The 25,457-nt window shown below is 46.9% G+C and overlaps 1 protein-coding gene across 1 annotated transcript; it reads left to right on the forward strand.

Annotated features, from left to right (window-relative positions):
- Window positions 1-404: 404 nt before the first annotated feature.
- On the forward strand, window positions 405-21,788 carry NR2E1 (nuclear receptor subfamily 2 group E member 1). The gene is made up of 9 exons (XM_045544127.1): window positions 405-1,182; window positions 5,865-6,010; window positions 9,216-9,303; window positions 10,843-11,078; window positions 12,414-12,560; window positions 14,759-14,855; window positions 15,243-15,392; window positions 15,644-15,749; window positions 20,263-21,788. The coding sequence occupies exons 1-9, from the start codon at window positions 1,158-1,160 to the stop codon at window positions 20,423-20,425; spliced, it is 1,158 nt and encodes a 385-aa protein (XP_045400083.1). The 5' UTR covers window positions 405-1,157; the 3' UTR covers window positions 20,426-21,788.
- Window positions 21,789-25,457: the final 3,669 nt, after the last annotated feature.

The following is a 25,457-nucleotide window of genomic DNA, read 5'->3' on the forward strand; positions in this document are numbered from 1 at the left end:
GAACAACTCACATGGCCATGTCCAGAGCGCACAATCACACACAAACACACAGCTACCCAATTTCTTCCACAAATTTGGCACTCTGAAAGGGGCGGGGAGGGGAAGCGTTTTGAGAAAGCCCCATCAGCCCTCCCCTTCCCTCTTGCCATGAAATATAATAATTCATTTTTATTTACGAGCCGCACCGTCCTCACCATCAGGCACGCACAGAGCCGCAGTCCCATATTCACACTTTCTAACTCGTCAGCTTCGAGAGCGCCTGCATTTTCTTTGGGAGCCGCTTGGAGGTTCATTAATATCATTAGCATTTAACCCCCTCCCTCTTCCCATCCCCTCCCCGCACATGGCTGACGTCAGACCCCGCCAGGAGTTGGGGGAAAAGCTAAGTGGGCCAGGGACGCCCTATTCCCCTCCCCGCGGCTGCCTGTCAGAGCGCTTCTGGAGATATTACAGGGGACCCAGCCCGCAGCGACAGGCACAAAGTCACGGGGTAATGAACTTCGGGGACCCTTTGCCGCTGCGTGCGCGGCTCTCCCCGGAAACCGGGACCTGGCCGCCTCTTCCCTTGGAGGATTTCCCAGCAATCTAGTTTCCCCACTCCGCGCCCGGGTTCCGGCAGCGCCGAGCCCATCTACCTCTGAGGCTGCGGTTGTGTTTTCCTTCTTTCCTTGGAAGACCAGCGGTCTGTAGAGATCTGCCCACACTCTACATGCCTATGTAGAGGGGAGAGATTGAAGACTGAGTGACAGGAATGGGGAAAGAGAGGGATTTTGCCCTTTTTGCTCCGTAGGAAGACCATTTTCGTGTTTCCATCTCTGTCCTCAACACCCCTCTCTTGCTGTCCTCCTCCCTTCTTCCTCAGTCTGCCTGTCCATCTCTCCATCTGTCCATGCGTGTGTCCATAGCAAGCAGCATTCCCAGCAGCTGCAGTTTTGCAAGAGCCGGGAAGAAACTTAAGAATGCTTAAATTTGCACTGTGGAACGAATTCTGAGCGCCCGGGGAGCCGCACAGCGAGCCACTGACACCCACCTGTCCGGCCCGGGAGCCTCGCAGGCTGGAGGGCGGCTGGAGAGTGGCGGCGCCCGGCGGCGAGGCGGGCGCTGCCGGCCGGGACTCGGGCAGCGCCCACCAACCGCTCCGTCCCGGGACAGCCAGCATGAGCAAACCTGCCGGATCAACAAGTGGGTACCTCTCGGGCCGTCGCGGGGCCTAGGCGCGCAGCCTGGGGCGGGCGAGCGGGAGGCCGGGGAGGTCCTGCCCGGGAAGCTGCGGCTCCGAGCCCGGGAGAGGGACTCCTGCGGGCGTGTGCGCTTTGACTCAGCTCCTTGTAGACCGTGAGTTGGAGCGTTTCGTGGTGAGGGCAGAGCAATTTCGCTGCCTCTGGATTGCTTGATTCCTCACCCCTGGTGTGGTGGGAAGGTTGCGGCCCATGCAGCCCACCAGTCAGGCGAGTTGCCTTCGTTTAGCCGCCAGGTGCTGTGCGGGTGGGGCGACGGGGGCGGGAACTGGGCCTCAGCTCCAGGCGGCAACACAATAAACACACTCGTTCAAAACTCCGAGCTCCAGCGCGCAAAAGCAACTCTGCAAAGCGGATTTTGAATGGAATGCTTTGCACCCCGTTTATAGCTATTTCAAATAATCCTGCAAACTGGGAAGCAGAAACAATTTAAAAGTCACATTTTCCTTAATCCTAAATCCGCGTAGGTCATAACTGGGGAATTTAAAGTATGGCGAACTACTCTAGCAAAGAGAGGACCAAATCTCTAATCCCAAGGACTTTTCGAGCCAGAGCTCAGCAGAGGCAGGAGTGCGCGGCCTGCTCCCTCTGCGCGCCTCTCTCCTTCCTCGAACTTCCTAGCTGCTGGCTTTCCCACCGAACCCCAAGCCTCAGCTGACCTCTAACCACCCCTGGACGCTGCAGTGCAGGGCTGCGTGTGTGTGCTAGGGCATTTGCATGCACGGTGCCCGCGGAACCCGAGAATGCGCAGGCCTGAGTTGGCGTTGAGCAAGCGCCCGCCGTTCTAGGATTCTCCTCCGGGCATTTCAGTTCCCGCCTTCCCGCTGCCGGAGGCTGCGGTTCCAGGGTCCAGGGCTGAGGGCGGCCGCAGCCGCAGTCCCTACGTCCCGGAGTTCTCCCGCCGCCAGCGTTGTTTTCGCCTGTGGCATTTTTGGCGCTATGTGCGTTCCTTCCCGCCCCCTCCCCCCTCACTCGTCCTCATTGTCCTGAGTCTTTGAAAGTTGGGAGAATCCGAGATACTTCTGAGGACTGATAATGAAGTCTCACTTAAGTGGGATGCAATTCCCGCCCCTGCGTCCCCCGGACCCCACCCGCAGAGAAGGAGGTTGTGTTTTCACTTTGTCCGTTTGTTTTGGTTTGGGTGCTGCCGTTTAAAAAAATTAGAGCAAAATGAATGAGAGCAAAAGGAGAAAAGGAGAAATGTTTAGAGCTGGGGCAGAGAGAGGAAAGAAGGAGCCTTAACCGCTGTCGCAATGCGGAGCAAACCCTTTCGCCGGACTGGCGTTTCCAGTTAGCCCCGGGCCTACTCTGGTCCTCGCTGTTCCACGCTCTGGGAGGCGAGGCGAGCTCGCTTTTTGTTGCTCGCGTTCCCAGGGTTAGTGTTCTTCCCAGGGTGCACAGAAGAAGCCCTTTCCTGTCGCATTCGGAGTCTTCACTGGAAAAACCGAAGCCCACGGGCCTCCGCAGGCCTCCAGGCTCGCTTGCCCTGGGACAGGCCCTCGCCTTTACCTCTGGCAGTAAGGAGCCTCAGCTCTTTAGCCCACTGCGGGGTGAAGAGCCGCTGGGGGGCTTGAAAGGTGAGCCTCGGGGGCGAGGAAAGGGCGCGAAGCTCAGCACGCCTGGGGCCGTGCCCGCGCTCTGTGGGCTAGGACGCAGGTGGACCCTCCGAACTCTGGGGAAAGAAGGCGGAGTGGGCACACTGAGGAAACTTGGGAGCTTTTCAACTTCTCAAGAGCCTGGGCTCAGCCTTGGAAGCCTGGAGCCCCCGCTCAGGTCCGGCCGCCGCCTCTGAGGTCTCTCAGGCCGGCAGGACAGCGGCCCCGCCCGCGGCGCCGCTGTATCCAGGCCCTCTCCAGACCCGTGGCGGCAGCAGACCTGAAACGCGCGGCTCTCCACCCGGGGCTGCGAGGAGGTCGGCGCGCAGCGGGCCAGGTCAGGACTGGGCCGGGAGCAAAGTCTGCAGCCCCCGCCTTGCCTGGCTTCGCCCGGCTGGAGAGCAGAACGATGTCACCCGGAGTCCCGCCTGGGTGGTAACAAGACCCTGGCCAGTCACCCCTGCAGCCCAGACTAACTTCTTTCAACAGCCTCTGATGGTAATTACAGTAATCGAAGCTGCCATATATCTTTAGGCAATTATGACACACAAAAAGCCCCAAGGGGACCCCCTGGCGAGGGAAGTTAAGAACGGTTTACCAGCTTCAGGAAACTCCGGCTCGCCTCACGTCGGAGCTCGCTCCGCTTGCTAAATGAGAGGAGCTTTGCAACGGGGTCAACCAGCTTGTCTCGTGACCCCAAGTCACCTTAACGTGGCTGGGAGGCGCAGACCGGCTATGCCCTGGAATTTTCGCGTCCCTCCCTCCTGTACTCCGCCCCAGCCTAGTTGCCCGCCTCTAATCTGCCCCAGGAGCCCCGGCTCAGAGGTCTGCGCAGAGCCAGGGCGGACTCGCGTCGGTGGCGGTCTACGGGGGTGACAGGTCCGGGAGGCCCGGCCCCCGAGTTCAAGGAGGGTTATTCACCCCGTACTCGTCTTCCCTACACCCCCATCGGGTTCCTCCAGAGATGCGTGTCATGGGCCTCGTGTCCCGATGGAAAGTGGGGAGAAGAGACCCCACCACTGCTCCTCCCATGAGTTTATCTTGGCATCATCTGTAGTGCCTCCAGGAAGAGCACAGCTAGGGCGACAGTGTCGCTGGGCCCCAAACGTGGACCCCAACGCGGCCAGAGGGCGTGTGTTATGCAGAGGAGGTTGGTTGCAAAGTACGGAAACCAAGTTTACTGCTTCCAGAGTGGGTGCCGTGGGGAGAGCTTGCGACCCTGGTTCCTGGGCGACCGTGAGTTCCCCTGGGCGCAGTGACAGGCCGGAGGGGATGGAGGACAAGACCCAATGTGGCCTCTCCTGGCTCTTTCCAGCCCCTCCCTCTCCCCGCACAATCTCCCCTCCCGCCCTGTGGGAGAGGGGGCGCCAAGCCGGTGGCCGCCGCGCCGCGCGCCTCCCCTACCGGCCTTTGTCGCCGTCCGAATTCCCATGCTACTCTTTTTGACGGGTCACTGGTGGCTCTATAGGCAGGTGCTGCGGCGGGGTTGTAATTACCCCGGCCGAGCCTGGTCGTTACCGAAAACCCCCCACCCAGCATGGTCCCTGGCGCTCTCCCCCTCTGCACCTGAGGCTGAGACTGGGACCCAGAGTGCAAGCCCTCCCGTACTCCTTGGAATCCAGGAACAAGTTTCAACCTCTGATGCCTCGGTGGCCCTCCCCACACCGCACCCTCACCTCCCCCACTCCCCTGCCCAGTCGTTGTCACTCCTGCCTCTCCCCACCCTAACCTAAGCCTACTCCCCAACCTAAGTGCTCTTGGGAGCTGCTGTCGAGTTTCAAAGAGGCCTGAGGCAGGCTGGGCCCAGACTGGAGGCCCAGGCTGGATGGGTAACCACAGAAAAATCAAGTGTCAGTAAGTTAATAGTTATTAACTATTATTATTTTAAAAATTAAAGTGTTAATTAACACTTTAATACCCCCTTTTGGGGGGAAGGATGAAGCATTTCTACGTCCCTATAAACTGTTTCAGGCACTTGTTTGACTCTTGAACCTTAGAGAAAAATAATTCCCCCCTTTCTGTATGTTCTCATATTACCCTCTCCCTAACACTCCTCCATGGTCCGTGGCCACCGCAGGCTAGAGGGGATTCCTGGGGAAGTTTTCTTGAGTTGGGGTCCAGTAGGGGTGGAGGGGAACAGCTTAGAGAAATCAGTCAGATCCTTAAAAAAAAAAAAAAAAAAAAATCAACCTCTGACAGCGGCAGAGAAACCAGGAGGAAGAGACCCACACAGGACCAAGTGTGAGGAGGCCTGCCTCTCAGGGAGAAAGGACTTGGGGCTTGGAGGGAAAAGGAATGGCTGTCCCAACTAACCCGCCACGGAATCCACAACTTGCCTCGCTCCTCACTTGCCAGCCCGGTGCTACTTTGCGGAGAAAATGATTTTTTCCTAAAAGAAATAATTTATCAAAAGCGATTCACCAAGCATTTTTTTAATAGGTAAAGAGAAAGTTGGGCAATTACCACTACCCTTATTATCATTAATAATCCGAGTATTAGCATTACAATAATAATCCTAATAATAACAACCGCCGGCACAGAGCTCAGAGAAAACTCGATTGCCTTCCAGCTGCCTTCCCTGGTTCCAGCCGTGTTTGTTTTTCTTCTTTTCGCTTTTACATTTCAAGTTTGTCTCCTCGCGCGCTCACTAACAACTTTTTCTGTTAAATGCAAGAGCGAAGGAGGGAGGCGGCCAAACTTTCCGCGGAGCAGAAAGGCAGCGTCGGGCAGCGCTACCGCCCGGGCCTGCTGTAATCTTTTATTCCAAAATGGGTCTCGGCGATTAGAGGAGACCCAAATACATGTAGCGGTGCATGAATAATGCTCATTGTAGGAAACTGACACTTGCTCAAGGAAAAAAAGTTTGGCTATAAAATCACTTCATTATTTGCTTTTACCGCAGCTTCGGTGCTAATCCCTTCAGAGGTCAGATTGCTTAGCATCTCTCTCTCCCTCTCCCCTTTCCTCGCCTTCTCCGCCCTCCTTTCCCTCTCCCCCCTTTCCCCCTTCCCTGTCTTTCCTGCGATTTCAGGCCGCATTTTAGATATCCCCTGCAAAGTGTGTGGCGACCGCAGCTCGGGGAAACACTACGGAGTCTACGCCTGCGACGGCTGCTCAGGTTTTTTCAAACGGAGTATCCGAAGGAATAGGACATATGTCTGCAAATCTGGAAACCAGGTACTTTAGCCAGGGCTGCAGTGCCCAGCTCCCCTCTGCTGCCTCTTCCCTGCTTTGTTTGTGCCAAGGTCTCCTCTGAGTTTCCCCGCTGTTGAGCAGAGATGGGGCCCTGACCTCCTCCTCCTTCCTGCCTCAACTCTTGGAGGCCCTTTGGCTGGGGAAAGGCGGGGAGAGGTAAGGGAGGACCGATGAGTTTGCAGGAGGAAGTCTGAAATCCCAGAGCCTCCCTACACCTCCTTTTCTTTTTTCCTCTGACAGATTTTGACACTGGGTAAGGCCTACACCCAGTGGCTATAAAGCTGGCCCAGAGGACCTAAGGAACTTTAGAATCTTAACCACAAGTTGCAAACAGGAGAAAGAGCTATGTTATTTTACCTGCCCACCCCACCCCCATTCTTAGCACCACCCAAGCTCAGTGTCCTGACTACTGCCTACCTAAGATGGCAGAAGAAAAAGGCACACAGGCATCTGAGTCAAGGTCGATACTACCTTTAGCTGAGATCCAAAGTGAGTCTTGGCCTCTGGGAAGAAAGAGGCAGTGCTCTCTGAGGGGCTGTTCCTTTTAACTCCAGAGAAGCAGGGCTGCTCTGGAACTGTGCATGGGGCACCCAAGTGCCTTTAGCTGGGCTTTGTTAAAAAAGGGCAGGGTGAAGAAGAAGAGACTGCTGGAAAGGAAGGTGCAACCCGGATCCTCCCCAAGTTTCCTATATCTCCTTCCTCCTTCTCTGCTTAGATGTGCCTAGTTTGTTGTGTTTTGATCTTGAGCAGGCAGGACTGTCTCAAAGAGGCAGAGGAGTCAAGGCATGGGCTGAGTGTGAGACAGAGCTTCCAGAGTGAGCAGAACCCCTTGACTCAGTTTCTGGCTCAGTAATAGGCTTATTTCCACCTAGGAGACCAACCTTCCTGTTCTATGTTTTGTCCCCTCCTTAGCCAGGCTCACAAACCCTCAGCACAGAGGCCTCCACCTTCACTCCAGGGAGGATCCCAGAGAGTGCATTAGTCAAGAGTTACCCTTTGGTAATCAAATAGTAAAACACCTTCATTAATTAATAAATATATGGTACATACATATATATGCATACATCATCTGGTGCTAGTGAATTATTCTGACATCTTTTTCTGAAGTCATGTCTGCTCGTATCAATTTCTGATAGATTTGGATTAGCAGCAAAAGCAAGAAGACATTTACATTTGGTTAAGTTATTTTGAACTCTCCAGCACTGTTATCTGTTTAACTGAGTGCTCAGAACTGTATCAGTTTCTAGCATCACTATATGGACATGTCACATTATACACACACAGGACTGTATCCTGGTAGTTCCACAGGATTGTGGGATTACTGTGGGTTGTCAGATTTGAGCAGGCTTCTAGTTAGTCTTTTACTTTTATACAATGCACAGAACTGGGGAATCAAAATCTCAGATGTTATGCTTGATATTTTAAAAGAGGATGGCTATCAATTCAAACATAGTGATATCACTCCAAGTACTTGTAAAGGAGTGATAATAGACTCACCAGGCTGGTGTTCCTCTCCTTATAAAGAGAACAAATGCTTAGAGCTCAGGCGCTCATCCTTTTCTCAGGCACCAGATATTTATATACATTTGATCTGATTTGAAGACACACTTAAGAACTAATGAAGGCTTCCATTTTACATTTCCATGTATATCAGAATACTGGAAGCATACCATTTGAAGATAGACATATGATTATATATAATAAGTTTTTTAAACCACTTTACATTGAATTATTACATTGGCCAGGAAAGATGCCCTGAAAAATTCACTTAGGAACCAAAAATTATTTCCTTCCTCTCTTTGATTCTAAAGTTTGCTAAATAATATTTCAATTTATCATTGACAGTAATGAGGATATTTTGAAATGGTTATGAACTTCTGTCCCATCCTAATTTTAAATAAATCAACATATTTTAAATTGGAGGGGCGTGATCTCATAAAACTGCATTCTAGTGTGTAATTTTCCCCTAAGGGATATTTCAAGGGAAAAAATGTACTTACAGAGTATATGAATTTTTGAGATTATAGAGCAAAATAGAAATACATTTATTTATTTATTCTTTTCCCACTACAAATGTAACAGTAACAATTTATATAAATATGGGAATGTGCCAAACTTCTTAGACATTTTCTGTGTATAAAACTCATATGCATATATGACTACCTGTGTATATGTTCTCTCAGTAATAACACCTAATAATAAATTCCAAAAGAAACTTTGTAGATTTCCTCTTTTAATGGCCAACATATTTTTCAGAAACTTGCATTAGGTAAAACATTTATTTTCTCATGCACCTCAGATATATATTTCTAAAGAGCAACTACCTTTTTAATCAGTTATCGTGCTAAATCTCACTTCATATTATCATTTTGTCAGGCGGTCCATCACATTATCTTCCTGCTCAGATTTACATAGGGGGCATTTTTAGGTTTTGCCCAGGCCCTGGGCTCCTCCTTTCCCACCCTCGCCTTCTGCAGGCCTTGCCCTTCGAACCTCTCTGGCTTCGGCCTGATCTTTCAGGAATGGCTGTTTCTATGAAGCTGGGCTGAGGCTAGTCTTTAAGGCCACTCTCAACATGGTGTTATAGGGATGGCTTCAAGTATAAAAGCAAAAGTGAGGTAACAGGAGAGTGAAGAATAAATGGGAGATATTTATCTGACAGGTAAATGGGCTTGCCCAGGAAGTGACAGAAAGAGGTAGACTAAACTACTCAAAGCGGAAAGAATCGTCGGCGGGAGGGGGCGTGGCATGGATGCGGACCCGAAAGCCTGCTGCTAACGGAGCTCAGAGGCCTCCTTCTCTGGGGCCGGGTCGCTGTCTTCGGTCCTGAAAAGTCTGGTCCCTGCTCCACCGCTCCGCGACTGGAGGAAGTTCTCCTAGCGAGCTTCTGCCCGCAGAGCGGGACGTAGCAAACCAGGCGCTCTGATCCTTCATCTGCTTGGAGGAGGACTTCTCCTGGGCTGTTTTCTTAGGGCTGGGGGTTGGCCCTCTTGAAGTATCCTGGGAAGTCCCAGCTCCTTCTCTACTTGGCCCTGCTGGTGCCCAGGGCCCTCGCGTTTCGCTGGCCCAGGCTCGCCCCTCCAGGGCCTGCGGCTCCGCCCCCACGCCGCCGCCCCCGCCGGGCGCGGGCCTCAGGTTTCCAGCCTAAAGGCCCCGAGGGCCGCTGACCGCCTGCACTCTGTTCCAGGGAGGCTGCCCCGTGGACAAGACACACAGAAACCAGTGCAGGGCGTGTCGGCTGAAGAAGTGTTTGGAAGTCAACATGAACAAAGATGGTAATCAGTGCATCCCTTTATTCTTCTAACGTTGATTGAGTAGTAAGTAAATTACACCTACAGAAAATGCATGGCACCCCTATGCATGTAAATCATCTCCCAAGCTCTTCTTTACAGATACCGGGAATTGGCCTTGGGCCTTCAATCGTATCTTTCCGGTCACTCAACAAGATCCCGCGGGAGAACCCTTGACCTCCCTAGGGAAAAGTCATCAGAAACTTGTGCCCCACAACCACCCCCACAAAAGCAGCGCTTGGAGGACCCCCATTCTGCTGGGGACAAGCGCGCATTTTCTGCCTTCTGTCCTAATCACTCTTCTTGCCTCTCTTTGCAGTCTTTCGTGGCCCACACCTAAGCCTGTTAGCCTCCCCTAGGATCTCCCAGTCCGGGTAGTCTCCCGGGGAGGAGATCCTGGGGGCTAGAAGATCGTGGTGTGATGGAGGAGGGAGGGCAGAGACACGAAAACGAGGAATTTCAAGCCGTTGTTTGCAAATTCTCAAGATGCCAAGATCAGTAGGGCCATTGGGCCGAGCTGGGCTTTTCCAGGGCCTTCTCTCGGTTGTACATAAGAAAGAGAAAATGGGCTGGAGAGGCAGGGGACGCCTGTGGGTGACTGGGACCCCCACCTCCCGCAGGCTCTTAAATGCTTGCTGCAGGAACTAGATCAGGACGCTTCCCAGCACGGTGCAAGCTGCGTCCCTCGGCGCGGCCTGGCGAGGGCGCCCCAGGCCCAGGCGGGGAGCGGGACTAACGGGCTAGAGGGCGCAGTGGGGCCTGGGGACAGACAGGTTGCGCAGTGGGCCTGACGGCACTCCAGGAGGCACGACGTCCATCAGGGAGAGCTCCTTTTCCACAGTGCAGGAAGCAAGAGGGAGCGTCCAACCTGTTGAACTTGTGTATTGATAAGCTGTTAAGCGCGGCGGGCGGAAGATTGCTCTGAATTAATTTGTTCCTTTAAACTGTTGGTAATAGTCACATCTCCCCTGCGTTGCTCCATCAGAGACGGACTCTCCCTTGTCCCATCCCCCAGCATCCCCAGGGCTCGGATCCTTTTCTCCTGGGGCCCCTCGGAAGCCAAAAGCCATTTCTGTGGGGGTGGGAACTGGGGGGTGGGAGTAGTCGTTCTTGGATAGAACTGGAAAAGTCTGGGGAGAGACCTTGTGCCTAGCGTGCCTGACGCTCCCTCTCCCCTAAAATGGGGGCGAGCACACCTAGCTACTCTGGCCCAGAGGACCTCTGGTTTCCCTGAGACCCTCCTGAGTGGGGAGAAGCCCTGAACGGACAGTGAGCACACCTAGTCTTGCTTGAGGCTGTGACATTATCGTGGCACTTTGGACGCGGGCTCCTCTTCTCGGCGCCGGCTCCCCAGTCTGTGCAGTGTAGGGGTTAGACGATCTCAGAGCGCCTTTCGCCCTCACATTCCCTCTCCCTCCTTCTCTTTACCTGTTGGGCAACCCTGGTTGAGGCCGGGGAGCGGTGCAGTGGCTAAGTGTCGCGGCGTCTCTGACGGCGGGCGTGTGCGTCCATCTGTCTTTGCAGCCGTGCAGCACGAGCGGGGTCCTCGGACGTCCACCATCCGCAAGCAGGTGGCCCTCTACTTCCGTGGACACAAGGAGGAGAACGGGGCAGCCGCGCACTTCCCCTCGGCGGCGCTGCCCGCGCCGGCCTTCTTCACCGCGGTCACACAGCTGGAACCGCACAGCCTGGAGCTGGCCGCGGTGTCCGCCACCCCCGAGCGGCAGACCCTCGTGAGCCTGGCTCAGCCCACACCCAAGGTCAGTGGCCTTGCTGGGCCCAAAGAGACTCGTTCGGAGCGAACGGAGGAGAGGGACACACCCAGTCCTTCTGAGCTGTGATTGGGGTCAGACAAAAGCTGGAGAGACCTCCCGGTGCGGGGCTGGTATCTGCAGGGAGCTCCAGGCCTCCTGCTCTCCCGAGTTGAGCGCCGGGGGCTCAAGCTGTAGTGTAGAGTCAACTCTGAGCGACTACAAATGTGAACTTCTGATCCCACCCCCCAGAAATTCTCTTTCAGCAAGTTTGGGGTGGAGCCCAGGAACCTTTCGGAAACTCCCACTGATGATTGGTGGTGGGTGGAGCCCTTGCTTAAACCCAGAGGGCAGCCTTAGGTGTCCCTGGAGGTCAGTAGAACAGATGTTTGTTTTTCACGCAAAGAAGCTGGCTGCAGCTGGAGGAAGGGCCCAGAGTTGCAAATCTCCACATCTATTATGTTGGGCAAAGTGATGTGTTTTTAATCCAATAGGGAAACGTGGAGTTCATACTGGTAGGATGGGCTGAAAACTCTGAGTTCATTTTCCATGTTCCCCTCGCTTACCTCTGAGCCAGATGGATTTACGCTAGGATTGAACCCCTACGAGCAGGGCCACAGCCTGGAAAGGCTGCCACCTAGGGATTACCTCCAGGCCTCCAGCTGGTACCTCCCCAAGGCTCTATTGCAGGCCGAGAGGGGCCTAGGGTCTTCCCCAGGGAGGGCCGGCTGCAGCCCCGCACTGCAGGGAAGCCAAACACCTGGGCACACGCACACGCACACGCACACGCACAGTATTTAATATTGCTTTCTTACCCTTGATGTGTATAATAAGCTCAGGAAAGTAGTGTTATGAATATGTTGTCAGTTATGAATGGGAATGCTCTGTGAATGATTAAGATGTCTAATTGAAATATTTCCATAATATACTAATCCTTTCTAAAAATACTCATATGCATATTTGTGTTTGGGGTGCCTATTAATTTATACTTTTTTCACATCTATTTTTATTTACACAAATGCAAGCAGCTCTTGTCTAAATTGGGAGCCAGGCCTGGCACTTGGCTCAGCCCAAGGAAAATTTGCTGCAGGGGATAGAAAAGCCAGAGGCCCCTCTGCAAGGGAGAGGCTCCCAAAGATTGGAAACGGGCTTCCCCCAACAAGTATTTCTTCTCAAACTCTATAGATGTTTGTTTTTCACTCACTGATGGCAACTGTGCATTTAAGTAGAATATCCAAATGTCTTTTTATCCCCTTCCCTGCTTTAATTAGAAATTAAAAGCTTGGCTCTTCTTTCAAAGCTGTGGTTTGCTCAATTCCAAGTGTCTCTTTCCTCCCCTTTCAGTACCCCCATGAAGTGAATGGGACCCCAATGTATCTCTATGAAGTGGCCACAGAGTCAGTGTGTGAATCAGCTGCCCGGCTTCTCTTTATGAGCATCAAGTGGGCTAAAAGTGTGCCAGCTTTCTCCACGCTGTCTTTGCAAGACCAGGTATGACCATCAGGACACTGAGGTCTTGGGAGAAAGGGGTTTGGGAAAGAATCAACAATGTCCAGCCTTATAAAAGGCCACAGCCCCTGAATAAATCACCAAGGCAGGCATCTGTTCTTAACAGCAATGAGGAAACTATTTTTACTAGCTTCTTTTTGTGGCTTCAAAATATCTACCTATGTAGTCCTTAGTAAGAAATGTAATTATGTTATTTCAGGAAAGCAGGACCTGGTCTATGAAAAGCACACATACAAGAACATTATCTTTTTATTTTTGTGGTTTAATTGGAACATCAAATTTAATCTCAGATTTTAAGATCATAATGATTTTTAAAACTGTTGATAAGACAATGTTTTTTAAGAACATTGGAAATAAGAGAAATAGAAGGTGATAAGCATATTCCCTCATGAGATTTTTGGAGCTAGTCTCGTTATTTTATATTCTCCATTGTGATACTCACAGTTTTGGTATTGATTTATCAGCATGTAGGATCAAAGGTGCAGGCTAGAATCTCCCTTGATTCTTTAAGTGCTTTTAGAGATTTTGTAAACAAATAGGCATTTTGCATAATTCTGTGGTCTGTAAATGACGTTCAAAGAGGGGGAAAGTGTGTGCAGCTAAAAATTGCATTGTACAAAAGCCCAGAAATTTTGTTGTTAGGAATATCAGAAAAGGCTTCTGCCATCATTTTTCTAATCTTAAGGGAAAGAAAGAAAATGAAGTGTTCACAATCACTGGTCGTTACCAGTACATTTGTGGAAATTAATGACAAATTTCCCAAAAGGTTAATAAGTAGTTCTAAAAGCAAAGGATTTATTTCTTCAATTCATTCCATACCTCATTAAAGTATAATAGCACCCCTTAATACGAAATATGTTTCCTACAGAAAGACTCTGCAATGTGTTAAAAACATTTAATCTTCTGACATGAGATGTTCTTTTTTCATGGCCTGAACTTTCAAATATGGCCAGAATTAGATATTGTTTACCTTGCATTTTAAAATTATTCCCTGTACTTAATGCAATAAAACTACAAATAAAAGCATTTTGAAAAATTAAACCTTTTGCTCTAATTGTGATTTTGGTTACAAGCCTTTATGATTCAGCTCTTAGCTCCCCAGAAGAAATTCTTTCACATAAATAATTCGGAATTGGCTGGTTTTTAAGAGATTTTAAAAAACAAAATTTTTTTCAAGGTGGATAGGTCCTATCTTTGACCAAGTTACTGATTGGTTCTGACCATTTGCTCTGTGTGCATGTAAATTGGCTATTTTTTTCTCAGAACAAGTATTTGTAGACTCTTTAATCCAAACAAAATTTACTTACTGTCGGCCACTTAGCCCTTGGGTAGAAATCCTTCCACAACAAGCAAACTGCAGTGAAGTGGAATCTGGTATATTAATTTGGAAAAGGAGACAGATTTTCATTTTAAATATTCAGTAGCACAATTTATTAGACTAAAAATGACAAGCACCTTGATGCTGTCCACTTATGAGTCTCAGAAAAATCAGGCAGTGAGATGAGGTAAACTCAGCAAACCCCGATTAACATAATTACACCCTGATTTCCCCTCCAGGCCTCTTGGGAATCAGTGGTCTCTCTCTCTCTCTCTCTCTCTCTCTCTCTCTCTCTCTCTCTCTCTCTCTCTCTCTCTCTCTCTCTCTCTCTCTCCTCTCTCTCTCCTCTCTCTCTCTCTCTCCCTCTCCCTCTCCCTCTCCCTCTCTCTCTGTCTCTCTCTCCCACCCCAGCCCCTTCAGCCCTCCAGGAAGACTGGGGCCCAGATCTGCAAGCTTAGTCAGAAATCCTCAACCTTGACAATATCAGCACTCTATATTCGGGGAACCTGCCCGCTGAGCTTCAGGTGGCATTTCAATTTCAGTAAAGCCCAGGTCTCCAGAGAAGTTTCCAGGTGGTCAGGAATGGGTAGATATAAGGATAAGAGGGGTAAATCCTTTTCTGAGAGAAGCAAACTTTGTGGAATTGGAATGGCTGACTCTCAAATGCATGTGCATATCTATAGGCACCTTTTCAAAAAGGAAAATATGAGAAAAATAAGGGAAAGCGAGAATATTCAGGAAAAAAAATTACCAAGACAGGCACTTAAAACACTTTTTAAAATAATGGAAATTTACATATTGAAATTGTTTATAAATTTATAAATTACACACTATATTATATTATACATCTATTGTATGACAGCTGATGCTTTTGGAAGATGCTTGGAGAGAACTGTTTGTTCTAGGAATAGCACAATGGGCCATTCCGGTTGATGCTAACACTCTACTGGCTGTATCTGGTAAGAATTGCACAATTTAATGACTTTGTTGTAGAAATTACCATAAAAATACATTACTGAAAAAAGAACAACATGTAAAGAATAACAAATTCCTGATGAACAATAGAGTATACCTGTCATTTATAAATCTATATTTAAATGCAAATAATGTTGTTTTGTTGTATTCATGACTGCTTGCATTGTTATTTAAATGCAAATTACTGTGTTTGTTATCATCCAAGAGAAGATTTTATATTAACTTTCATACAATATAGCCAGTTTACATGGAATCAGATATCTTAGAGTGACAATTGAATAGATATTGATATGCAGGATTTTGTCAAAAATCAATATTAAATCATGAAAATGCCTTCATATTAGAGTATTTATCCCATATTTTTATTCTAGGCATGAATGGTGACAACACAGATTCCCAGAAGCTGAACAAGATCATATCTGAAATACAGGCTTTACAAGAGGTAGTGGCTCGGTTTAGACAACTCCGGTTAGATGCTACTGAATTTGCCTGTCTAAAATGCATCGTCACTTTTAAAGCTGGTAAGCAGACACAGACTGTTTCCTCTTCTCCTTCCCCAGTTTTGCCACCTCACTAATTTAGCCACCTCAAAGTCCAGACTGACCTTTGTAAAAAGAGGTGATGATTTTCAAGGGAGCTGATACTCTTAGTGTGGCCCTGTTTGCCATAGCTGTGGGGCCCGGCATGTTCTGCTGGCATCCACCTCTGGAGACGTGCATTCCCCCAGCATTTCCGGTGCTGCCTATCACAGTTTCCTGGTCTTTATTTCTAGTTCCTACACACAGTGGTTCTGAACTGAGAAGTTTCCGGAATGCTGCCGCCATTGCAGCTCTTCAAGACGAGGCTCAGCTAACTCTCAACAGCTACATCCATACCAGGTGACCCTTGTTTGCCTTGAACGTGTACTTAAGAAAATTGCCTCCATTGTGAATGTGTGAGCAGGCAGTAATAAGCCAGTTCAAACAGGGCGACTAATTATCCTGTTGCCAGCCAGTTAATCTAGTTAGAATCTATGTCCTTTCCTGTCTCTCAGGGTGGGTTAGAGGAGCAAATCAAGTCAGATGATCAAAGTGAAAGCACTGTCAGACATGTTACAGTTGTCCTGGCTGAACAAGTTGATCCATCAAAATAGGTGAACACATTCATGTGAATGGGTACAGGCAGAGTTAAGAATGAAGATCAGGCCGGGCACAGTGGCTCACGCCTGTAATCCTAGCCCTCTGGGAGGCCGAGGCGGGTGGATCGCTCGAGGTCAGGAGTTCGAGACCAGCCTGAGCGAGACCCCGTCTCTACTAAAAAAAAAAAAAAAAAGAAAAGAAATAAAAATTATCTGGACAACTAAAAATATATATAGAAAAAATTAGCTGGGCATGGTGGCGCATGCCTGTAGTCTCAGCTACTTGGGAGGCTGAGGCAGTAGGATCGTTTAAGCCCAGAAGTTTGAGGTTGCTGTGAGCTAGGCTGATGCCACGGCACTCACTCTAGCCCAGGCAACAAAGTGAGATTCTGTCTCAAAAAAAAAAAAAAAGGAATGAAGATCAACATGATAGGGTTGATATACTAGAGAGTGGTCACATCATCCTTGAGAAAAGGCAATACCTTTCTTCAGATGCCAATCCCAAACAGAAGGGCCAGAGAACCTTCCAGAGAGGTCATCTTTTCCCCTGTCATATTGTTGTTTGGCTTTGGTGATTGGTATCTGTTGAGTTATTTTGAGTCATAAATTCCACCAGGTTATTTCTGGCCAAGCACGGCCCACTGGCAGAGGCTGTTCTTAGCTATTTGTAGAAATTTCCAGCCACTGGGGCTCCACCAAAGCTCCTCCCATCCCAGCACTGGCCAAGCCCACCAAGAGGCGTAGACTTTCTGATTGCATTTTCAAAGGGGGGGAAAAAAGCCAGGCTTTTAAAGAGGAATGGGACCTCTTTAGATTCCTAAGTTAGGACCGTGGTATGCCTGAAATTAGAAAAGAGTCGCTATTCTTGTTTTTTCTCTAGATTAATCTTGAAAGGGACCCATGAAAACCTGTCTCCATCATCTCAGCATCAGCCACAACTACTGTGTTGGGAATAACTACACTGAATGGGTAGAGGCCTTTAATGCCTACCTCGCCTAAGGGGTCAGAGAAATTCCAAGTCAGCTTTATCCATTTGGTGTGATATTACTTCTGCTAGGATCTCCTTGTTTCTATCATAAATTCTCTTTTGAACACTGAATGAATAAACCTGTTCCCTGTCCATAGAATATCACTGAAACTGTATCGAGCAATAGTGCACATGTATTTGTTTTTCCAAATTAAAGTGCCATGGTTTGAAATTTAAAATCCACAGTGAATTATATATAGTAGGCACTTATTTGTTCAGAACTATAAAATGGAGCAGTACTACATAATTTCAGTACTTTTCCCCCACCAAAAGCTAACTTTCATATCATAACTGACCTTTGATATTTAGAGCCATTATGGGATTAAGTACACCAAATCAAGAAGAACATGATATCCAGTTATTGATTCAGTCAAGCCTTTGCTGAATACTCACCATGTGCAGGGCTCCAGGTGGGCATTGTGGGGTACCAGCAAAAAAAAGATGTTCCCCTTATCATTGTGAGAAGTGGGCAGAGGTGTCACTCCAGTTCAGACCAGAGAAGAGAAAAAAGCAATGTGGGGAGTGAGAGAAATGAATTCTAGTGGGAGGGGGTGAGGGAAAATCCGGACAGGCTGATTGATGGAGGAGAGGACATGTGAGTTGGTCCTTGAATGGTAGAAGGATTTCAGCAGGGGAGAAGGGTGCAGCCAGAGCCCGTGGAGGAGCTGGTAGAGCTAAAAGAGGGGAAAGGTGACTGAGGGGAGCCAGGTATGCCGCGGACTGCTGAGAGGGGGACCTCAGAGAACACAACCACAGATCAATAACAATCTATTTTAGAGAAATGCAAGTACACTACATCTCCCCTACCTGCCAGACAAGAAAATTATTTGTGGAAGGAACACATCTATTTTGGCATGGAAATCTTATTTCATGGTATCAGCTACAGTTTAATATTTTAAACTGTGACAAAATATGACAAAATGACTATGTCTTATTTCTTAGCCACTTCAAATCAGTGAATACTCTTTCTTCTAGTACTTTCCTGTCTAGAAAAAGAAAATCTGAAATTGGAATGAAAAGTTAACATGCAAACTGAGACTGAGCTAAATGTATGTTACAGCTTGTAAGCTATTTCTCTAATTATCTAGGACATAAGGAGAAGGCTAGGAATTTACAGAAACTATATGTTATAACTGAAGATCAAATACACAATTCTGTGATAGACCCCAAACACTTAAACCTGAAAGGAAACTTCCAGTTATTCATGCTAATGGATGGAGTCAGTGGCGTAGACATTCTAAAAAATAATTTTGATCAGTCAGACTCTCTCTCTCTCTCTGTCTCTCTCTCATGCATACACACACACAAATTGTTATTGTTTCTGGGTGGTACAGTACTCCACATATAATAGATAATTGATTTTTGTTGACTAACCATCCCTTTCCCAACTAGAGAATAAAAGAAGTGGGTGAGTAGATGAGTGGGTAATCTATTCACAGAAAATCAAGAGTTGATTGTCTATGGACTCTACAAAATTCATCCTTTCTGAAAGTGATTATTTCCCACAGTGGTTTCTCACCACGGGAAATGTGCAGCACGTTGGGCGGATGCCGCAGGCATGGCAGAGATTGTCCAGGCAGCCACTGCCCCCAACTCGCTGCAGAGTTATTTGTACTCTGTCTGATCCCAGGAAGGGAAATGGAGCTGTTGAAGAGAGAGAGTGTCAAGGTGAAAGGGAGACATGGATCTTGGGACTACTTTCTGGGAAACACAGGAGATACATTCAGCAAGGAGAGCAAGCGGTGGGATTTAGGGAGGATTTTTTTTTTAATGTAGATAAGCTTCACCATTTCCATGCCACATTTATTAAATGTGGTCTGGTGGCCCCTGTCCATGGGTGCTCATGAAGCTGGGCACTGAAAGAGCCAAATGAGCTCCTTAGGGGCCCAGAGTGAATTATAAGCCTTGTATCTGGTTGGAGAGAGGGACTCTCATGTGCCCAATGCTAAGGGACAAGCATGAAATTTACTCTCCTAGACTCTATTTGCAGGGTGAAGTTATCAGGCACTTAAACACAACCAACTCCTTTGAACGAATGTTGATATCTCCCGTTTCCAGCACCCTGTGGCCTGGGTTGAACTTGGCCTAGTCACAGATATGTGCTTCTGAAGCTCAGTCTCTTAGGTGGTTTGTTTCAGTGCAGGGATCCCTCCTCGTGGAAGGCCTTGATACCTGATTCCAACTATTGGCTGCAGGAGCATCAGTGCTGCAGTGAGGAGGTGGCTTGCAGGCATCTAAAGGCAGCAGAAAATTGAACTTGCACATCTGAGCCCAGATGTATGTTGGACATTAAGAGAGGAAATTGTTAAGCAATTTCTCACATCTTTAATTATATGCCAATTTCATTGACATGAAAGTTGGGTGGCACTGCCACCCAACAGAACTTAGTCTTTAATTTGCAGTGTAATAAGGATGGAATTATTTCTGAGAGCTACTAAGTATAATGCCTGAATAATAATTTGGAGAATTGCTTAGAAAAAGGAGCCATTTTATTTGAGGGAAATAGCCTACTGAAGGAGCCTCGAGAGTTAGAAAACGTGGATTCTGTTGCTAGCTTTATCATGGACACTATACTTAAAATTTGTATCACGTTTCTTTCTTTCTTGCTTGCTTTCTTTTTTTTTTTTTTTTTTTGAGACAGAGTCTCACTCTATTGCCCGGGCTAGAGTGCCATGGCATCAGCCTAGCTCACAGCAACCTCAAACTCCTGGGCTCAAGCGATCCTCCTGCCTCAGCCTCCCGAGTAGCTGGGACTACAGACATGTGCCACCATGCCTGGCTAATTTTTTTATATATATGTTTTTAGTTGTCCAAATAATTTCTTTCTATTTTTAGTAGAGACGGGGTCTCACTCTTGCTCAGGCTGGTCTTAAACTCCTGACCTTGAGCAATCCTCCCACCTAGGCCTCCCAGAGTGCTAGGATTACAGGCGTGAGCCGCCGCGCCTGGCCAGTATCATGTTTCTTAAAATTGTTTCTTCCCCAAACAAAATGTAACCCCTTTGCTAATGTAGAGAGTCTGCAAGTGATTTTGGTGACATTGTTTATGTTCTCCATGCCTCAAGTAGCCTACCTACCTGCAAAACAGGGACAGCAGTGTCTGTCAGGACTCTGTTGTGGGGATAGTATGATACTCAAGAGGCCTAAGTCAGGAAATCATACTGGAGATGATGAGTGTTCAAGTATGAGATGATAATTCCCATTAATACTGGACTCTGACCTTGCTTTCACGGCTTCTCATATTCCAGATATCCCACTCAACCCTGTCGCTTTGGAAAACTCCTGTTGCTTTTGCCAGCTTTACGTTCTATTAGCCCATCAACCATAGAAGAAGTGTTTTTCAAAAAAACCATTGGCAACGTGCCAATTACAAGACTGCTTTCAGACATGTACAAATCCAGTGATATCTAAGCTCTCAAAGTACCCACTTTTCAGGATGGGACAGTATCAGATGAACTTCTACCCACGGAGAACAAGCCTCAACTAACAAACCCTTCAGGAAGCATAAACCTGGGAATGTGTAGCCTTCAGGAAAAAATGCCAATCGACAGAAAACATTCCAGTAGCTCTGACCGGCTGCCTCAACCAGGGTAGGGTGGCTGGGAAGAAAGAGGGTGCAACAGGATCACCTGTGAGGAAGACTCACTGCTGCCATGCCCTGGGAGGGGTGGCGAATTGGGGGTTGCCACAGGCCATGCCGTTCTGCCTCTTACCTGGAGATTGGGCTGAACTATCAAAAGCTGAAAGACAAGTAGTGCTTTCTTTTCCTTTTTAGCATATGAAGTTGGGTAACCAAATATAGCTCTGTGTATAACATCATACTGCGGCCTTCAGAACTATGTTATGTTGGAGCATTTATTTTAAAAATAATGGCTAGGTTTTAAAGCAAAAGTATTATCAGAAGTTTCCCTTCTATTGTAATACATTATTAAGTGGCCTTCAGAACTGAGTTAATAAGTGAAAAGTAGCTTATGCCGTGTGATTTGCTTTTTCTCTATCTTCTTTTTTCCTTTTCTTTCTCTTTCTTTTGTTCTTTCTTTCTTTCTTCTTCTTCTTTTTTTTTTTTTAATACCATAGGCCAGGCAACCTTGTCAAAGGAAATTGGTGGACGAAAATGAGATTCTTACCAGGACTTCAGGTTGGATAACATCTCAAAAATAGAAGAGCTTTACTAAAAGAACACAAGTCAAGGGAGGATGAATAAAAACAGCAAAACCAAATACAGTGGAGATGAGTGATTGAGTGAGGTAGATTGCTGTCCCGTTAACATAGTGCTGAAACCAAAGGCAGGGGGGGTCCAAACTCGCTGTTCAGCAAGTTACAGCAGACAGTAACCGAGCATGGACGCAATGCCAGAAGGACCTTCAAGGAGAGAATGCTAAAAGGTTTCTTGACTGATCCATTGCTAACAGCCTGAGACTCTTCAATGCCTTTCAGAAAACTCTGGTTTCTAGCAAAGCCTTGAATGCACACACACACACACACACACACACACACACACACACACACACACACATCGTCCCACACTATACGCTGCTCCTTTGGTATGACTCTATACTTAATGGAAATGTAGAAACAAACATTTTTAAATAGCTGCTGTACTTTTCACATTTTGATTTATTAGGTACTAGCACTGAGAAAAAAAATTCAGCACTTGGACTATCATAGGATGAGTAAAACTTTTCTTGTACAAAGTGAATTAACTGATTTGTGAAGTTAAAAGGTTGTACTCATTGTATTTACAAAGAATAAAAATATATTGAATTTAAATGAACTCTGCCTGATTTCTCAGCCTCCATCCCTGGCTGGTTCGTACCCACCAGGAACAAGGTGGCAGCAGCAGCTGGTGTTAAAACTGAAGCTCAGAGCACTCCAGCACAGAGCCTACAGAACTGAACTACAAAAGCAATTTCCTTTTTACAGTGAATTCCATTTGTAAAATGATGAATAAAGAAATAAAACATAAGATTCTGTTCTCTACAGCTCTCAAATGTAATTGCATCTGTTAGCAAAATTGCTGTGTGAGGAAGAAAGAGGCCGATTAACAGAGTCTTCACTCCTTCCTCTGTTTCTAACTCTCTTGCCAACATTTCAGTCCTGACCAGACACTTGAAATCATTTAATGATCAAAAAGATAAAGTGTGAGGAACTATTGGGAAGATGCAGAATGAGCAGCAGAAAGGTCATCTAGATGTTGCCATGAAATCTTAAGGTGCTGGCCCCACAGCCAGAGGCTGGTGGTGGAAAGCAGAGGTGCCCAAGGCCACAGGCACTATGGGCTCCTTCTGGGTGGCAGCTCCAGCAAGAGATGCTCGTGCCTCTGCTCTTGGCTAAAATGACCTTGCAGATTGTGTTTGTGAAAGTTCAACCAACCATGCACTTCTTGTCTACTGATTCTCCCCAAAAACGAGAACTTGGTCTTAAAGAACAGCAAGGTACTCAAAGATGTGTGCAAGAATGTTCCCTGTAACACTATTCATATTTAACAACTTAAATGCCCATCAACAAAAGATTGATACATTGTGGTAGATACAGGCAATAGGTAAATTGAATGGCTACAGCCAATGCATCAATATCAGTAAATCTGAAATACAGTGTTGAGTGGGTGGGAGGGAGAGAAGTGAATTGCAGAAGAAACATACAGCTTGGTATCATTTATGTAACGTTTTACAATCTACAGAATGATACTAGATAATGTTTATGGGTATATAAAGGGAAAGCAAACATTTAAAACAGGCATAAGTATTATAAACACTAACTGCATGATAGTGGCTACTTCCAGGAGTAGATGGGATTGGTGAAAGGTACTAAGAGGATCCTCAAATGTTTCTGGAATGATTTATTTCATAAAAAAAAAAAAGAATCTCAAACAAATATGAGATAAGTGACAAGATTTTGTAAGGCTGGGTAATGGGTCACAGGCTGTTCATTCATGTATTAGTCAAGTTTTGTTTCAATAATGCTAAATAACAAGCAACCCCAAGAGCTTACAGCAACGAACTTTTATTTGTTGCTCATAGGACCCCCAGTCTCCTGCGGCTCTTCAGGGTGTGGCTGGGCTCAGCTGGACCTGGCTTCAGGTTGTAAGCTGGGTTTGAATGTGCTCCAGGGTTTCCTCATTCTGGACTAGCAGCTTCCCTAAAGCAACTTCTTTTCTTGGCAGACCACAGGAATGCAAGAGGCTGAGCCAGACCCTGCAAGTTCATTTACAGCTGCTACTCATGTCACATTTGCTCCCTTTCCCCTGGCCACGGCCATATTGATGGCCAGTCTTCCCAACCCTAAGGGGGCAGAGAAATGCACTCCTCTCTCTCATGGGGTGAGGGGAGAGGATTCACTGAGGTTTAATAAAATTGATTACAATCATAATCTACTTTAGTCTATTTTAAATATTCTTAGTAAAATTAAAAGGGAGTAAGATTCTTGTGACAAGTCACAGAGTACTGATTCCCACTGGAATTGCCTTTTGTTTTGGGCATCTCTGCCATTACAAAAAGAATCAAACCTGGCTTTCAACATTTGAAAAAGCTCAGTAACAGTCTCTTCTGGGATTTTGGGATATACACACAAGAGAAGATAAGCCCATCCAAGTGATTATTGCAGTAAAAAACTAGTCTTCAGTCCTGCTTCTTTGACAAACGGTTTTTCTGAACTTGGGCGTGTCACTTTTCAAAAGTGTTATTTACATACCATGACAATTAGGTATGGACTCTTACATCTGTGTTTGAATTACTTTTAGGTTGTTCTTAGATGTAAGGGAAGACAGAGAACAGGGGATGGGTTCAGGAACTGAATTAAAACTCTCAAATTATTTTAGCTATCGTACAGGTTTTTAATCCAATTTATGAGCCCAAGAACTGAACCCCATTGGCCAAAGATCTGTTCCATGGCCACCTGCCTTAATTATTTTATAAAAATGGAAACACTCTACTTTTCCTGATGGATACATATAGTTCTATCTCATTCAATTCAATTTAACATTTGCCTAGTATTCCATTTTATGGAGGGATCACAGTTTAGCCAACTAAATTTCTTTTCTTTTCTTTTTTCTTCTCTTCTCTTCTCTTTTCTTTTCTTTTTAGAGATCTTGCTCTATTACCCGGGCTAGAGTGCAGAGGCATTATCACAGCTCACTGCAACCCCAAACTCGTGGGCTCAAGTGATCTTCTTGCCTAAGCCTCCTGAGTAGCTGGTACTACAGGCCAGTGACACCACACCTGACTAATTTTTTAAACTTTTGTAGAGACAGGGTCTCGCTATTGTCCAGGCTCCAACAAATTTCTTGTTGATGAATTTGGGTTGCTTGCAGTTTTTCACATAATAAATTAAACTGCAAAGAACCAACGTTCCATGTACACTTTTGTGGATTTGTGGGAGTATTTATTTCTGTAGGATGAATTCTTAGAAGGGGCATTTCTGGGTCAAAGATTATATGCATTTTTAATTTTGAAAGATACAGCCAAGTGGCTCTCTAAAAGGGTGGTTTCAATTTGCACTCCTGCCAAGAGGGTATGAGAGGGCCCATTTCATTGCTCAGAATTTAAAAGTGCTTAATCAGACACAGGCTTGATGAATACTTCAGAAGCTATTAGAAAAGTACAGAGAATATGTATGTTTCTATTGTGAATATGCCTCTGCTATAATGCTTACCGGATCGGTTAAGTAGGTCTCACCCTGCACAATAGTTAGAGCTTCGTTCCCCAAATTTTCAGCACAGGCCACTTCCGTGAACTTTGGGGAGTACCTAAGTCACAATGAAGGTTGAGAGAAAGTGGATAAATGAAAATGGAAAACGAGGTTAGCTGATGCTTTCTACTGCTCAGCTGCTGCTCCAAGAATCTCAGGCCACACTTTGTACAATAATTTTTTGTTATGTGATCACTCTGGAAATTGAAGAACAGGTCTCTTTAACTGAATAACTCTACTACCTTTATCACAAATGTCAAATGGTTTATTTTCTATGTAGTCCGTATTTTTAACAATGTTTCTAGATTTTCAAAACTCATTTTGGGTGGGGCGCGTTGGCTCACGCCTGTAATCCTAGCACTCTGGGAGGCCGAGGCAGGCGGATCGCTTGAGGTCAGGAGTTCAAGACCAGCCTGAGCAAGAGCGAGACCCCGTCTCTACTAAAAATAGACAGAAATTATTTGGCCAACTAAAATATATATAGAAAAAATTAGCCAGGCATGGTGGCGCATGCCTGTAGTCCCAGCTGCTTGGGAGGCTGAGGCAGTAGGATCGCTTAAGCCCAGGAGTTTGAGGTTGCTGTGAGCTAGGCTGACGCCACGGCACTCACTCTAGCCAGGGCAACAAAGCAACACTCTGTCTCAAAAAAAAAAAAAAAAACAACTCATTTTGGAACATGAAGTGGCTCTTTTCTCTGGATATTGCTGACCTCAATAGAGACGGTTAGGGAGGGACATCAGTGCTGTCAGCTGTATGC

This window comes from Lemur catta, chromosome 2 (assembly GCF_020740605.2).
Source record: "Lemur catta isolate mLemCat1 chromosome 2, mLemCat1.pri, whole genome shotgun sequence".
Classification (NCBI taxonomy): domain Eukaryota; kingdom Metazoa; phylum Chordata; class Mammalia; order Primates; family Lemuridae; genus Lemur; species Lemur catta.

Excerpts from the sequence above, each read along its gene's own strand:
- NR2E1 (XM_045544127.1), top strand. The coding sequence starts at position 1,158 with ATGAGCAAACCTGCCGGATCAACAA. Across the intron at positions 11,079-12,413 it reads TGGCTCAGCCCACACCCAAG|TACCCCCATGAAGTGAATGG; the intron begins GTCAGTGGCCTT and ends CTCCCCTTTCAG. Across the intron at positions 14,856-15,242 it reads CACTCTACTGGCTGTATCTG|GCATGAATGGTGACAACACA; the intron begins GTAAGAATTGCA and ends TTTTTATTCTAG.